At 39.5% G+C, this 13,399-nt stretch overlaps 1 protein-coding gene across 3 annotated transcripts in view; it reads right to left on the bottom strand.

Annotated features, from left to right (window-relative positions):
* Nucleotides 1-1,865: 1,865 nt before the first annotated feature.
* Nucleotides 1,866-13,399, bottom strand: part of LOC126378029 (neuroglian-like) — a 52,174-nt gene continuing 40,640 nt past the window's right edge. The window contains exons 14-18 of one of the 3 annotated variants that reach the window (XM_050026117.1): nucleotides 12,394-13,366; nucleotides 11,071-11,278; nucleotides 9,858-9,955; nucleotides 9,015-9,077; nucleotides 1,866-7,125 (exon numbers count right to left, since the gene is read on the bottom strand). In XM_050026117.1, the coding sequence (XP_049882074.1) occupies nucleotides 6,992-7,125; nucleotides 9,015-9,077; nucleotides 9,858-9,955; nucleotides 11,071-11,278; nucleotides 12,394-13,366 (1,476 nt within the window). In that variant the 3' untranslated portion in view covers nucleotides 1,866-6,991. Of the gene's footprint in view, nucleotides 7,126-7,845; nucleotides 9,078-9,857; nucleotides 9,956-11,070; nucleotides 11,279-12,393; nucleotides 13,367-13,399 lie in introns of those variants that run through there. The other 2 variants (XM_050026100.1, XM_050026108.1) reach the window with 2 other exon arrangements.

Here is a 13,399-nt window from a genome sequence, read left to right as displayed (position 1 = left end):
GAGCGCGAGCGGATTGTTTGTCTCGCTCGCACGCACGGAGTAAGGCGGCATACGGTAAGATCGGGATTTTTGTATGGAGTGTCTGGCGTGTTCTCTCATCATTTGTACCTCTGACGAACATGAGTTGTGGCTGTTTTATTTTACCATCAATTTGTTGTGTTGCACGTTTTAGCAGTCGGAATATGACTTCGAACTGTTTTTACCCTGTCGATAATACACACCCACCTATTATTTACCTACGTTCTTTATTATATCAATGGACAATAGAATAATACCTTTGCGAACGTCGTCACAGACTACAAGGAATGGGACAGGAATCCAGAATGGCAGTGGCTTCCTGTTAGTAGACTTATTGCTGTACTGGACAAGTAGTAGTTGTAATTCACATACTTAGAGTGGCGTGGGTATGAATTGCCCGTAAAGTTAGCGCGTACGCGTCGGCGCTAGGTTTAACCCCCGACTGGCGTCAAGGTTACTATTGATAGATACTGAACAAATAAGTGACATCGCAACGAAGGGGATGAGGGGGATGATTCAGCTCATTATACTGAGTTAATATCAAGTGGAATTTTCCATCGCAAACGCATAGAATAAGGAATAATATTACGTATAGAATGGCAACTCTCGGCTCCCCCCACCAGCCCTGAGCTAGGTTTACCTCACCCCCCGAACATAGTGTAGTCTTCAATTGTATGGCGTCTGACGTGACACACACAGATGCGCGTGTACGATAACGTCAATGTGTGGTGTCTGTGTAAAACGAGGTTGTTTGTATGAAGTGTCCGGGGTGTGCTAGGGATCTACCTCATTACCGATTGTCGAGAAGACACCGGCCGCTTTAGATGACTAAATAAACTGTAGTTATACAGTCAGTTAACCAGCCCAGAATTATAGAATAAAAACATCACTACTTATAATAGAACGGCAAGTCTCCGCCCCGCACCAATTCGTATCGACCGACCTCACCCCCTATGGATCTTACTCGTCTTAAATGGCCGTAAGTCGCTATAGAAGAGAAGTGTAGAGAACGAAAGTGTGTGTGAAGTGTGGAGAGTGTGTGTAGAGAAGTGTGTCAGGATCGAAGCAAATGGAATTATATAGTCTCTGCTTACCCCGGTGGGAAATAGGCGTGAGTTTATGTATGTAAGTCGCTATAGAGCAAGGGGGCTCGCGGAGAGTAAGAAAGAGATTTTTGTATGGTGTACGGAATATATCATGACGTTGCAGTGACGTCACCATTTCGTCTCGTGTCGGTAAGGTCGATAAAATGAACGTAAGTACTCTATATGTATGTTTACAAACACAGTTGTACGTAACATACGCATAAAACTGATAATGAGGAAGAGTCGTTAGAACTAATTAAAACGAGTCTAGTCTCGGGGTTAACGCGTTTCACCCGCGTTAATTAATTGCAGCCACAGGTCTTGAAACCATTCCCATAATAAAGGCAACTTGATTTATCGCACACGCCACTTTATACTTCTAAAACTCAGGAAACATCCGGTTTTTAAAGTCTGTAAACTTATCTTTTTATTTATTTATTTATAAAGGTACATACAACATTACAGTGTAAGCTCATCATGAAATGGTCAGTTCTAAGACCTAGCCACGACATATTATATTATGCAGACTTGATCATTAATCGTTTTGAATATTAAAAATTGTTAATACATAAACCTTTTTAAACAACGTAAGAGGTTTTTACACCACACCAACACCCCAGTCGAGCAGCGTGGTGGAATATGCTCCATACCCCTTCCGTATATAGGCTGTTTATGTTAGGATAGAGGTTTTGATATACAATGAAACACTATTTACTATATAACAGGAAGGCAGACTTCACTCGAAATAAAAAACACAAACAATAATTTCTTAAAATTTATTTTCTATGCAACATAAAAAAATATTCATCATAGTTACACAATAAATTACAGTTACTTAATTGCGAACTAAAATGTAAATTATTAATTCGTGAACAGAATCGTGTCGCACGAGGCAGCTTTTACCGATATACAATGAATAGTTTGTCATGATCCAACATCCGTAAATGCAACCTAGTCTAATTCAACATAGTCACATACCTGCTTAGAAAAAACATTCCCGATTGTGTACATGATTTGTTTTTTTGAATCAAATATTTCAATACCTAGTCTCATATACTTACAGTAAAACCTTGTCAGGTCCCTTCTATATAATTTATTTTTAGTACCAATACTCGCCACCGGCGCTATTTTTATGTAGATACCATTTGCTATGGAGTAACTAGATGTCGCTAACTGTATAAGCTTCTGTATGGAAATAAGTATCATCTCGAGAGAGTGTTGTATCATTATAAACATTTTGACAATTAGTACTAATCCATTTGCCCGCCGTTTTAGCGGCAACTTTTCTAGTCCTGTTTTATATTATATTATTCCTAATATAGCTGTATTTATCTCCATGGCAAAACCGACTATCATGTCCATGAGAAAAAGTTTGGAAACGAGGGTGTGTTGCCCTCAAACAATTTTTCGGGCTACCCCCGCTAACCACAAGTTGGTATTTTGACTAAGGATCGATGATCTAACGGTGTTATGTTGGAAGTTGTATAATGTGCGTCGCGCTAAGCAAACTTCGTTAGCGCTTTCTAGGCTACTGCAATGTGCGCCATCTGTTGGATATAGACGGAACTAGCCGAGCAACTGGTTGGGTCTGTCACAGTGTTATGACAAGATAACAGTGAGTGTGATTATTCAGTGACAAGTATATATTTACTGCATAAACGAATCATGTACACAACCGTACAATAACACTGATTCACCGTACCGTATAACAATAACTACCTGTTATAATCAGCTTGAATACATTTAGTACTATAGCTACAACATCGGGTCAAATACGTTAATAATTAGACGTCAAATTATACCATCCACTCGTCGTTTTAGCAAAATTAGCTTCAATAAAATTGTTAAATTGAAGGTCAAATTTAAGTATACATAAAACACAAAGTGCCTTGAAAAGAGTTGTTCTATTAAGTAGTATTTTAAAATAGTTTAGATGAAGTACTTTCGTTGTCGAATATCGATTCAGAAATGTTATTTCGTATCAGAATTGTAATTACAAGTATTGTCATATTTCCAAGGCACTTTGAATTAAATTTGACCGAATTAGAACTCTAGCTGAGCGTAATACGATGCTGTCTTTACAAAACTAATTTGGAAACTCTAAATCAAATAAATACGATGAACATTGTGACATATGATGAAATACTGTAAATAAATGCAGACATTGTGCTAATGGATTCCGCATCGCATTCCACTACTTAAACCACACTTCGATTAATTGTTAGATAATATTTTTATACATTGATATAAGGCAAGTGTAGTTTAGAAAATTTTAACCATTCCTACAGTTTATAGAAAATAAAATGAACACATGGAGGGTTCTAGGGTTCGGGAGGAAGGCAGTGACGACGCACTTGGCGTGAACATCTTCAACAATTTCACAAGTTACTTCAAAACCGTAACAAATTTCAAGACAAATATTTTCATATTTTCAACATTTTGCTGTTTAAAAAGCTACAAAACAGACGCGAACAAGGCTCTCCTACCATTAATTAATATACATAATATATTAAATTCTTACTAGACAATAGACATGATAAAGACTCCTTAACAAACAACTCAAAGGGGTTATAATAACAGTGCATTCAAATATAAATATAATGCAATGTATAAGGTACGAATGGTTACAGTGTAAGCTCTAAACCGGAACGATCCTTGCATTAAACGCGGTACGACAGACGAACCAAGCGTACCGACACGTGGGTAAGTAGACGGGCAAGTTAATGTCAAGGAATAAATAAATAAATAAATAAAATAGTGCTCTGTGAGATACTGTCGCGGCAATCAAGTTTTAGAAACGTTCAGATTACATCCGACTGCGCGACGAGATAAGACAAATAAAGAGATATTTAAAAACTCAACATGGTTAGACCGCGTGGAATGTATTACTTAGGACCCGACACCTTTCAGGCGAAGAAAAAATATACACAAATACGTTGAAAATAGAATGTACACTGCGAGGTGAACAGGGTCTGAATTGGCCCCGCTTTTGTTAAAATGCCAAAATAGCGGTAATTTTGGCCGGCAGTGTACGAGTAAAGTAGACACGTAATGCAAAGAATATAAAACCGTTACAGCAGATGCGACAAGCGAATGCGTTAGTTGCCTAACATTAGTTAACACGAGACCCTAGCCTTACATCTAGACACGAGATACAATCAGATTTTTACAGGGCGAAGACGGTTGCCTTTATAATTTACAGCTTGCATTACAATATCGGTAGCTGCGTTTGCGTATGGCAACACTGGGCTTAGTAAACGAGCACTCGTCTCAACCCCGGAATTGGAAACTTCAACTTGGAATAACTTGATAATCGTGTGGTGCGAACAAACTTCATAATGTCAAATATGAAATAGTAAATACATAAAGCCTTATAGAGGACTTAACTACGAAAGAGAGACAGTTTCTGACGGGTTTGCGTCACAACAATAAAAAAGATTCGAGATTCTGATAATATGTGACCTTACTGCGTAAGAGTTTTCGCACTACATCCGATAGGAAAATGACGAATGGTAGAAAATTAACTACACATATCGGATGACGGATATCAGGCGTAACGCGTAAGCTACCATACAAAATAGTTCTACGACCACTTTGGATCCGTCATTTGACGGTCTCGGATACAATGCGAAAACACTCTAATAATTAAAAAGGTTTTTGGTCACTTTAAAATACAAGTATATCCCATTTTTGGCAGTGTTATTTAACTTCGGGCAACTTACGTAATTTAAAATCAATTGGTACAAGGTAAAACGTATCAAATAACAATCCCAAAAATTAGTATACTAGGTACAACATGGTTAGATTCTAAAATATCAATAGATGCAAATGAATGAGTAGATTATACAAAAACACGTCAATGAGAATTCATTTAAACCTTTTGAGATTCGTCAAAATACCAGTATCTAATACTAAATTGCTATTTACTTTACCAACATAGCATACGACATTTCGGCTAACAGTAATGTTGTTTTCTCCATACATATCTTGGTGGTCTATGTAATATAGATATTTTTACAGTACGTCCGTTTTTCTAAAGGCATAAAGTTAAAGTCAAAACTGTTGAACACTAATTAGTAATGTCAATGTTGACACAAGACGTCATGTCGATATTGACAGTGAGGCAGCCACGTGGCGGGCTGCAGGACTACTCCGTGCTACACTACGTACGATCACAACACCGAATACAATAACCCTCACAAGATACTCCGCAAAGCACCATCATCGCCCGGTGGTCAAACAGCCAATGTATAAAAATATTCATTTTTTTATACGCAAGTAGAAAATATACACTCCGATAATAGACGTAATAGTGACATTCTAGATATGACTCTTAAAATAATAACGCGATTTCCTGCTAACAAGCGTGAATTGGAAAGATTACCAAAATATGATTTCAAATTCGGGTGACGCTACTAAACAGTCATATTTTTATTCGTAAAAAATAATTTTCTTCAATGGTCCATAGCGAGTTTGTAGAATAAACGTGTATAGATATGATTCTTTTATTATAAAAATAATTGCGATAGATGATTTTTGATTGACAACCCTACCTGTTGGCATAGAATTAATTGATACAGACGCGACATCGCAGAATGTAGAAACCTGCGTTTAGAACTTATAATAAAGTTGTTTGTAAGAAATGTCAGCAAACATGCAGATCATTTGACACCTTAGTGTCCAAAAACAAGAATTGACTTAGCATGTTACGACAGTGTTGCCAATCCTTAGCCACGCAGACAGGTTTGTCCGTCAAAAGGAGAGCGGCTGGCCTGACCACCGGCCCCAGAGCTAATATTTTTATCCTTATCTTCTGTGACAAAAATAGCTTCTCTTAAATTCAAGTCTTCCGCTACCGTATCCTTAATTTACAAGTAATTGATATCGGGCCTTCGCCTTCTACAAGCCGAACTGAAGTGTCAGGTATGACGACTATTTTGTAAAATTTACGTTTTATTCCATTACTTAAAATCAGTCTCATAAAGTAAACAAATCTATTATTTTTTAGCGAATATTTTTGGACGCAATCGTTTTAAAATACCTATTATGTTCATTTGTTTGTGATGTGAGGAACGAACAAGCGAAGAACGTTGCGAGTTGTCTGGCAAACCAAATTCGCCGCGCCAAATAAACCAGCCTGACAAACGCACAAAAAAGGTATTTTAAAACAACCGCGTTAGATTATCATACCGAAAACCCAGACTAAAGTCATGCCTGTTATAAAAAACCTATTATTTCCATAGCCTTCACTACCGACACTATTTAGGGCCAAAACCAACGACATAGGCTTAGATTTCAGCTTATCCTACCTAATTTGGCCCTATGTAACTAATAAATTTCAACTAAATATCGTTTAAAAGTTGCCATTTTTACATGTTAGCTGTTTAATATACGGCGTCGTCTTATGATGTATATCTTTTAGCAATGTGGCAAGGGTAGCTCAAATTACTTTCGATATGGTAGCACAATGATTATAGTTGCAGATTACAATAAGATCTGTAGATTGCACTTACAGTGAAAACTCACATACCCTTCCCTCATTACGGACGAAAACCAAGCCCCTAACAACCCCTTTGGACTTATCGAGGGGTAGACAATTTTAACTCTCCAATAAGGAATGGAGTCCCCAAACCAAACGATTACTGCATCTATTGCTTCTGAAGTGTTTCTGCTACATTATCCAAACACAATGACATAAAGCATGTTGAGTTGTCCCAGTAGCAAATGGATACACTTCCGAAGGAAAGACGTCACCAGCAATAGATGGGTTAATCGAAACAGAATGTAAAAAGATAGCGGGGACTCGCTTTTTTCTATAAGTTCTCGTTTGACCACGATCTCACCAGTTGGGAAATGACGATGTGGTGTACAGTGGCCAAAGTAGTTGTTTAGACGTAGGTGGGCGGCTGCGTGCTGGGCCCGCGGGGGGCGGCGGGGGCGGCGGTCGCGGGCGGCTCGGGCGGCAGCACGCGTGCGCCCGGCACGTACTGCCCGATGAACGACCCGTCCTCCGTGAAGCGACCTGCGGGGGACGATGTTTTACCAGGTATTACACCTACCTGCCCGTCAGGCTAGATACGTCAAGGTCAAGGTTATTCCCCACCAACTCCCGTTTCCCGATCAGATCGTGTAGTCTTATAGCAAATCGGCGGGGCGTAACCATGGTAACCACGATCGAGTTGGTGAGGAGTAACCATGGTGACCAGCCGTGACCTTGACGCATCTAGCCTGAAGGTGTAGTAAGTTTAGCGGTTGTAATACTCGTGTATCGAGATCGGGAAAATCGACGATATTACACTCGCTTGATATCGTGTAAAGCTGTCCAGGAAAAACGAGCGGTAATTTAAAAAAAAACTGTAGCTGAAAACAGTAAGTATACTTTACCCAAGTGGACGTGACTGATACAAGATGCTACGGAAATTGTATAAAATCTAGTTCCACCCCCACTTGGGCACTGAATACATTATAGATTTTGGTGGGAATTTAAGATATGTACTTAAAGAATTATAGTTGCAGTAACTAGAAAACATTATTTCATATCGGTCGAAACTTTCTAAAACAAAACACAGGTAATACTAAAAACAAAATGCCAGGCATAAAAGTTAATTTCGTAAAGAGTATAAATGCAAAATATAAAAAAAAAAAAACAAATCATACCTCACAAAATGAAACAGAAAATCAATGCTCGTGCGAAGGCGAAATTAGGATAAGTAAAGGACGGAAAAGGAAAAATATGCCTAAATTAAATGCAAAACAAACTTATAATATCAGAAGCTCGAATATAAAAAAGTATATAAAATATTTAAATAGAAAAAAACACTCGGATTCACTCAATAATATCTTTTTACAACCTAGTCTTAAAATTAATGTGTACTTAACACCCTAACCTATCTGCATAAAGTTGAATGATTCGGTGCGAGATTGCGAGAAAATAAACCCCATTAAAACTGCTTGCAGAAAAATGGGGCCCTCAAATAGTCGCTTAGAAATAAAATATTTTTAAGAGTGGACTTGTGAAAAGACCTTTATCAGAACTATTTTTGAAATAGTACAATAAAGATCCTAACGCCCAAAGGTCTAAACTAAAATTTACGAACCTAAAATTAAGAGATTCTTAACAAAAACGTCATGTTCCCTTCGCATGATACACATTCTTAATTTAAATTTAATTTCTTTGATCACAACCTGCCTGTTTACAAACCTTAGTCAAAAATCATGCGAAAAAAACAAAACGCTAAGAAAAAGAAAAATAAATTTAGCGGGCGACTTCACCGTCAATTTTTGAACCAATCAGAACGAAGATCAAAGAATGCTCTAACGCGATTGGCTAGTCACAGTACCAGACTGTGCTATTTTTTTTTAATTTATGTGATGCAATGGCGCTACGTTTTTATGTCAGCAACGTAGCAATAGATGGTTTACGTAATTTAATTTTTTTTTTAAATTATACAACTGCCGCTAAGTCACAAATGTATACTTTTCGGTTTTAAGCTGCTAAAACTGTATAAAGTTGGAAGCATAGGACGGGATTACGGGGGGTAAACAAGTTTTATGCGATTTCATAAGATAACCGTCGACAATGAAGACCCTAGGGCTACTGTAAGTCACTTGACTCACGCACTTTATACATAGTTCACTATTTGGATTGGGTAATATTAAAAAAGGTAAAAACATTTACCATATTAACGCATGAAAAGTTCACTTTTATTTTAGGTTATGACTATTCTTAGCCATGACTCTTGGTGACTTATATGAATCTTAATTTGAATTTACTGTTTTATTGAAGTATTTCGAACCAACGTCATAGTGAACTAGACCTTATAAAACCGCATATAAACTGGTATAAAGGTCAGGGTCGGGTTCAGACGAGCGTGGCGAAGGCCCCGCTGGCGGAGTCGGTCTGGCCGCCGCCGCCGGGCGGGCGTCGCTTGCGGCCGTACTGGCCGATGAAGGAGCCGTCCTCGTTCATACCGGCTGTAATGAGCATGCGTGAGCTACTACCACGACACATACATACACATGCTACTATGACCGGGATATTAAGTATACAACATTTCCCGAAGCTTTCTGTTAGACCAACGTGACAGGTAGTGAGTGAGTCGTACCGCCGTCTATAATGGTCAAGCTACCTGTGTAGCTCGGTGAGGTGTGGGTACTTAGTTCATCTTGCGATAACTGTACCTCTGACTTACCCAATTCGGATGTAGCTAATGCAATGTTTTTTTTTTAACAGAAGAAATTTTAATTCAAAAATTCAGTAAAAAAAGAAACACTGTCAAAGATTTTAATGAGTAGCAAAAGTCGTCTTCAAAAACGTTGGGCTTGAAGGTAGTCAAATATTCTAATTGTAAGTATACTTTATATCCTGGTCACGGCACTAACTTACAATTTTCGAAAGTATATTCAAGTTTTCAAACACCCGTCGTTTTCAAAACGGACAGAACCAAATGAGGTTCGCGAAATTAAAAAGAAAATATGCGATCCAAACAAAACTCAAATTATAATTAAAAAAATGAATAAATGATTTTAGTTTGAAACTGGCAATACCATTGAAATAAACAAAAAAAAAATGAAAGTTTAGCGTAACGTCTTTTTGCAGCCCAAAAATACTGCTAAATTAAAAAGTAATAGTGGAATTCAAGCATTATATGAAGCAAGTCTCTATTTAAGAAAAACTGCGAGACGGCCAGAGAAACTATCTTTCAGCCAGGCCAAATATCAGCCAACATAACAACATGACATATGGTGACATACCTGTCTCGCCTTCGCCATATTCGGCCATGGAGTCGGTGTCGCTCTCAGGCCCCGGCTTAGTTCCACTCGACATGGAGTGTCGCGACTTGTTGTCCAGCCTGGAAGACGACAACAGTTGCCTAAGGAATCAGTTCATATGAACCGGTTAGACAGGGGTTAAATCAGGTTAGTATGTCGGGTAGTGAGAGTTAGTATGTTATTGGGTTAAGTGATAGATTAAGCATGCATGTAGGGAATGATTGGGTCGTGTACGGTCACGAGTACTAGTATGTATACACTTTGATACCATGTCACATTAACTTTTTTGACAAATTAAACCGTAAGTCTCATTAAATGTCAAATATGATAGTCCGACAGGGTTCTAGAGTGGGTACATGATATTGCTCAAGACTGTACTAGGTTCAAGATAATTCTGATTACTAAATAAAGACAGATCTAAGAACAATTTATTTCTATTTAACTTATTCATGTATTTTAATCTAAAAAAGTGTCTTCCGAAGCACGGATCATCCTAGTTTCGGAAAATGTGATCAGCCTGTAATGTCCTAACCAAGTTAAAGACCACAAAGTGTTTTTTTGTGGTATGTTGTTCCCAGCGGGATTCGAACCCGGGACCGCAGGATTGTGTGCGGTGGGGCATAGAGGCCAATGAAATCTAAATATATAAAAGAAGAAACTGACTGACTGACATATCAACGCACAGCCTAAACGGCTAAACGTAGGCACTTAAAAATTTGGAAGTGACGTAGCTTAGGTACCGTAGAGGTGCACTAAGAAAGGAATTCCTATGGGAACGGGAATTAGCGGGAAAATCCTTTTGTATGAAAAATCTAAACCACTTAAGATAGACGCTTGAAATTTGGCATGCAGGTACCTTAGTTAACTTAAAGCTTAGTTGCAACAGGATATTGCAAAATTCCTACGGGAACGGGAGTTACCGCGAAAAAACATTTGTATGAAAAAATCGAAACCGCGTAAGATAGATGTTTTCAATCTAGCATGCATGCATACCTTAGTAAATATAAAGTTTAGTTATGGCTGTATTTTGAAAAAATGGGAGTTAGCGGGGAAAAAAAATGTATGAAGAAATCTAAACTGCATAAGTTAGATGCTTGAAATTTGATATGCACTCCCACAGACACAAAGATCTCTCTTTTATAACACGCCACGCGGACGAAGTCGCGGGAAAAAGCTAGTGTAAATATATACTGACGGGTGCGTGTACTCGTGGAAGCCGGCGTCGTTGTAGTCGCGGCGGCCGTGCTGCAGCTCGCGGTCGTGCACGTCGTACTTGCCCCCGCGGTTGCGGCGCGCTACGCACACCAGCACCAGCACCAGCAGCAGGAACGCCAGCGCCAGCATCACGCCGATGAACCAGCCCGCCGTCGCCATCTTGTCGTCGCGCATTATCAGCGGCCCGTCTGCGGGAGGACGCACACATACTCACATAAACCATCCTATAAACGAATACACTCACCGCGAAGGAGATTTATAAAAAAATATGTATACGTATGCCAATAAAAAAAAGCAAAAAAAATACAAATAAAAGAGAAGGTGCAGGTCGTGTCAGGAGGTGAAGGATTTGGCGGGAAGAAGAGAGGAATGGCGATTACTCCACCGACAAGAGCGCAGCTCTTAAATAAAGAGAGAGATGCCACTACATACATACATAAACTCACGCCTATTTTCCACCGGGGTAAGCAGAGACTATAGAATACCATTTGCTTCGGTCCTGACACACTTCTCTTGCTTCCTCCACATTTATCAATCGCTTCATACACGGACGCCGGTTCAGAGCAGATCGTACTAAACCTTTTCTAAGGACATTTCCAATTTGGTCAATGTAAGTCCTTCTAGGTCTTCCTCTGCCAGCCTTACCATCAACTTTCGCTTTATATACTGCTTTCGCAATTCTAACCAAACTAAGGACCATAAAGTGTTTTTTTTTTCGTATCGTAGTGTGTTTGTAGGTATGCCAATCTGTGATAAGAATTCACTTCTATACTGTTTTGGCAGTCTGAAAGCGAATATTTTAATCTAACATGATAGACAATAAGGTTGTTTCCAACTAGTCAAAACCAGTTACTTTTTACTAAACGTCAAAACGCGGAATTTGTATGAAAAGCACACTGTGACGTCACAGAAAAACATGACTAAATGTCGCACTTATTATTACATTTTTCTTTATTAAAATTCACGAGTAACTTAAATAGAAAAAAGAAAACTTTTTTGTCACCCTTAGATGTGCCTTTAGTAATCAGAATTTCATAATTTATCTTTGACCTAGGAAACTACCCCAATTGTTATGGGCGTTAGACTGCCCTTGTATACTCAACACAAATTTTAATAGCGGCTGGTTAGGTTATGTATGTATCAATAAAAGTATAATAATCGTAAATGAACGAAGAAAATCGTAATGTAAATATCTACTTACCAATAAAGAAGTGTGTCAGGATCGAAGCAAATGGAATTCTATAGTCTCTGCTTACCCCGGTGGGAAATAGGCGTGAGTTTATGTATGTATGTATATACTTACCAATAGTAGTGTCGACTTCCTTGACTTCACTCATGCTGTAGTACTCTCCGTCGTGAGCGGTGATCTTAACTTCGTACTTCTGTCCGGGTTCCAAGCCAGTCAGGATCACGTAGTCATCTTCTGTGATCTCATTAGTCTTCAGCCAGTCGGGGTGGCCCTTTAGTCTGTACCACGCGACAAAGTGCGTCCCGGCGTGACCGTCCATAGAAGGCAGCCAACGAACCAGAATGTGAGCCGTCCCCTCTTTAGCCGGCAAAGTCTCAGCCTTAAACTCTGGACTATCCGGCTTCGCGTTAGCCACCGCCTTCGTAGTTTGTTCCACGTAATACTCATCACCTTCCCCAGCCTTAGTCTTCGCTCGGATCTCAATTCTATATTTAGTATTCGGCTCCAGACCCGCCAACTTTGCTCTGTCGAATTTCGGGTCGATCTCCTTCTTCCTCTCTTGCCGAAGCCCGAGTTTGGTGCCGGTCACTTTTTGGTAGTAGATTTTGTATCCGGTAAGGATTCCGTTTTCGTCGACAGGTTTGTCCCATTTGAGGAGCATGGCCGAAGATCCGATGGGATATGCTTCGAATGACTTGACGCTGCCGGGCCTGCCTTCAGGGGTTACGAAGGTGAGTCTTTCGCTGGGCGGTCCGTTGAAGCGGCCATTGTAGACCATGATTTGGGCGTTGTTCTTTTTGAAAGGTTTGAACTTGGATACTAGAGCGCTGGAGGCGTCAGCTTTGACGTAGATCTCTTTGAGGTTGTCTTCTTCTCCGTCGACCCAGGTTTGGATCTTGTATCCCTTGAAGTGTCCTCGAACAGTCTCGGGGGAGACAGGGTTCCAGCTGAGTAAGGCAGTGGTTCCAGTAGTGACTTGCACTAGAGTGAAGTTGGTGGGAGCTTCTGTGGGGGTGTCCTCGCCAGACCATCCTATTACTTCCACTGGAGCGACGTTTGATGTGCCCTTAGAGTTTACTGCTATGACCTGGTAAAAGAAAATTGGCATTTGTTATCGTAT

Source organism: Pectinophora gossypiella, chromosome 2, assembly GCF_024362695.1.
Source record: "Pectinophora gossypiella chromosome 2, ilPecGoss1.1, whole genome shotgun sequence".
NCBI lineage: Eukaryota > Metazoa > Arthropoda > Insecta > Lepidoptera > Gelechiidae > Pectinophora > Pectinophora gossypiella.
This window is presented reverse-complemented; position numbering and strand designations above follow the sequence as displayed.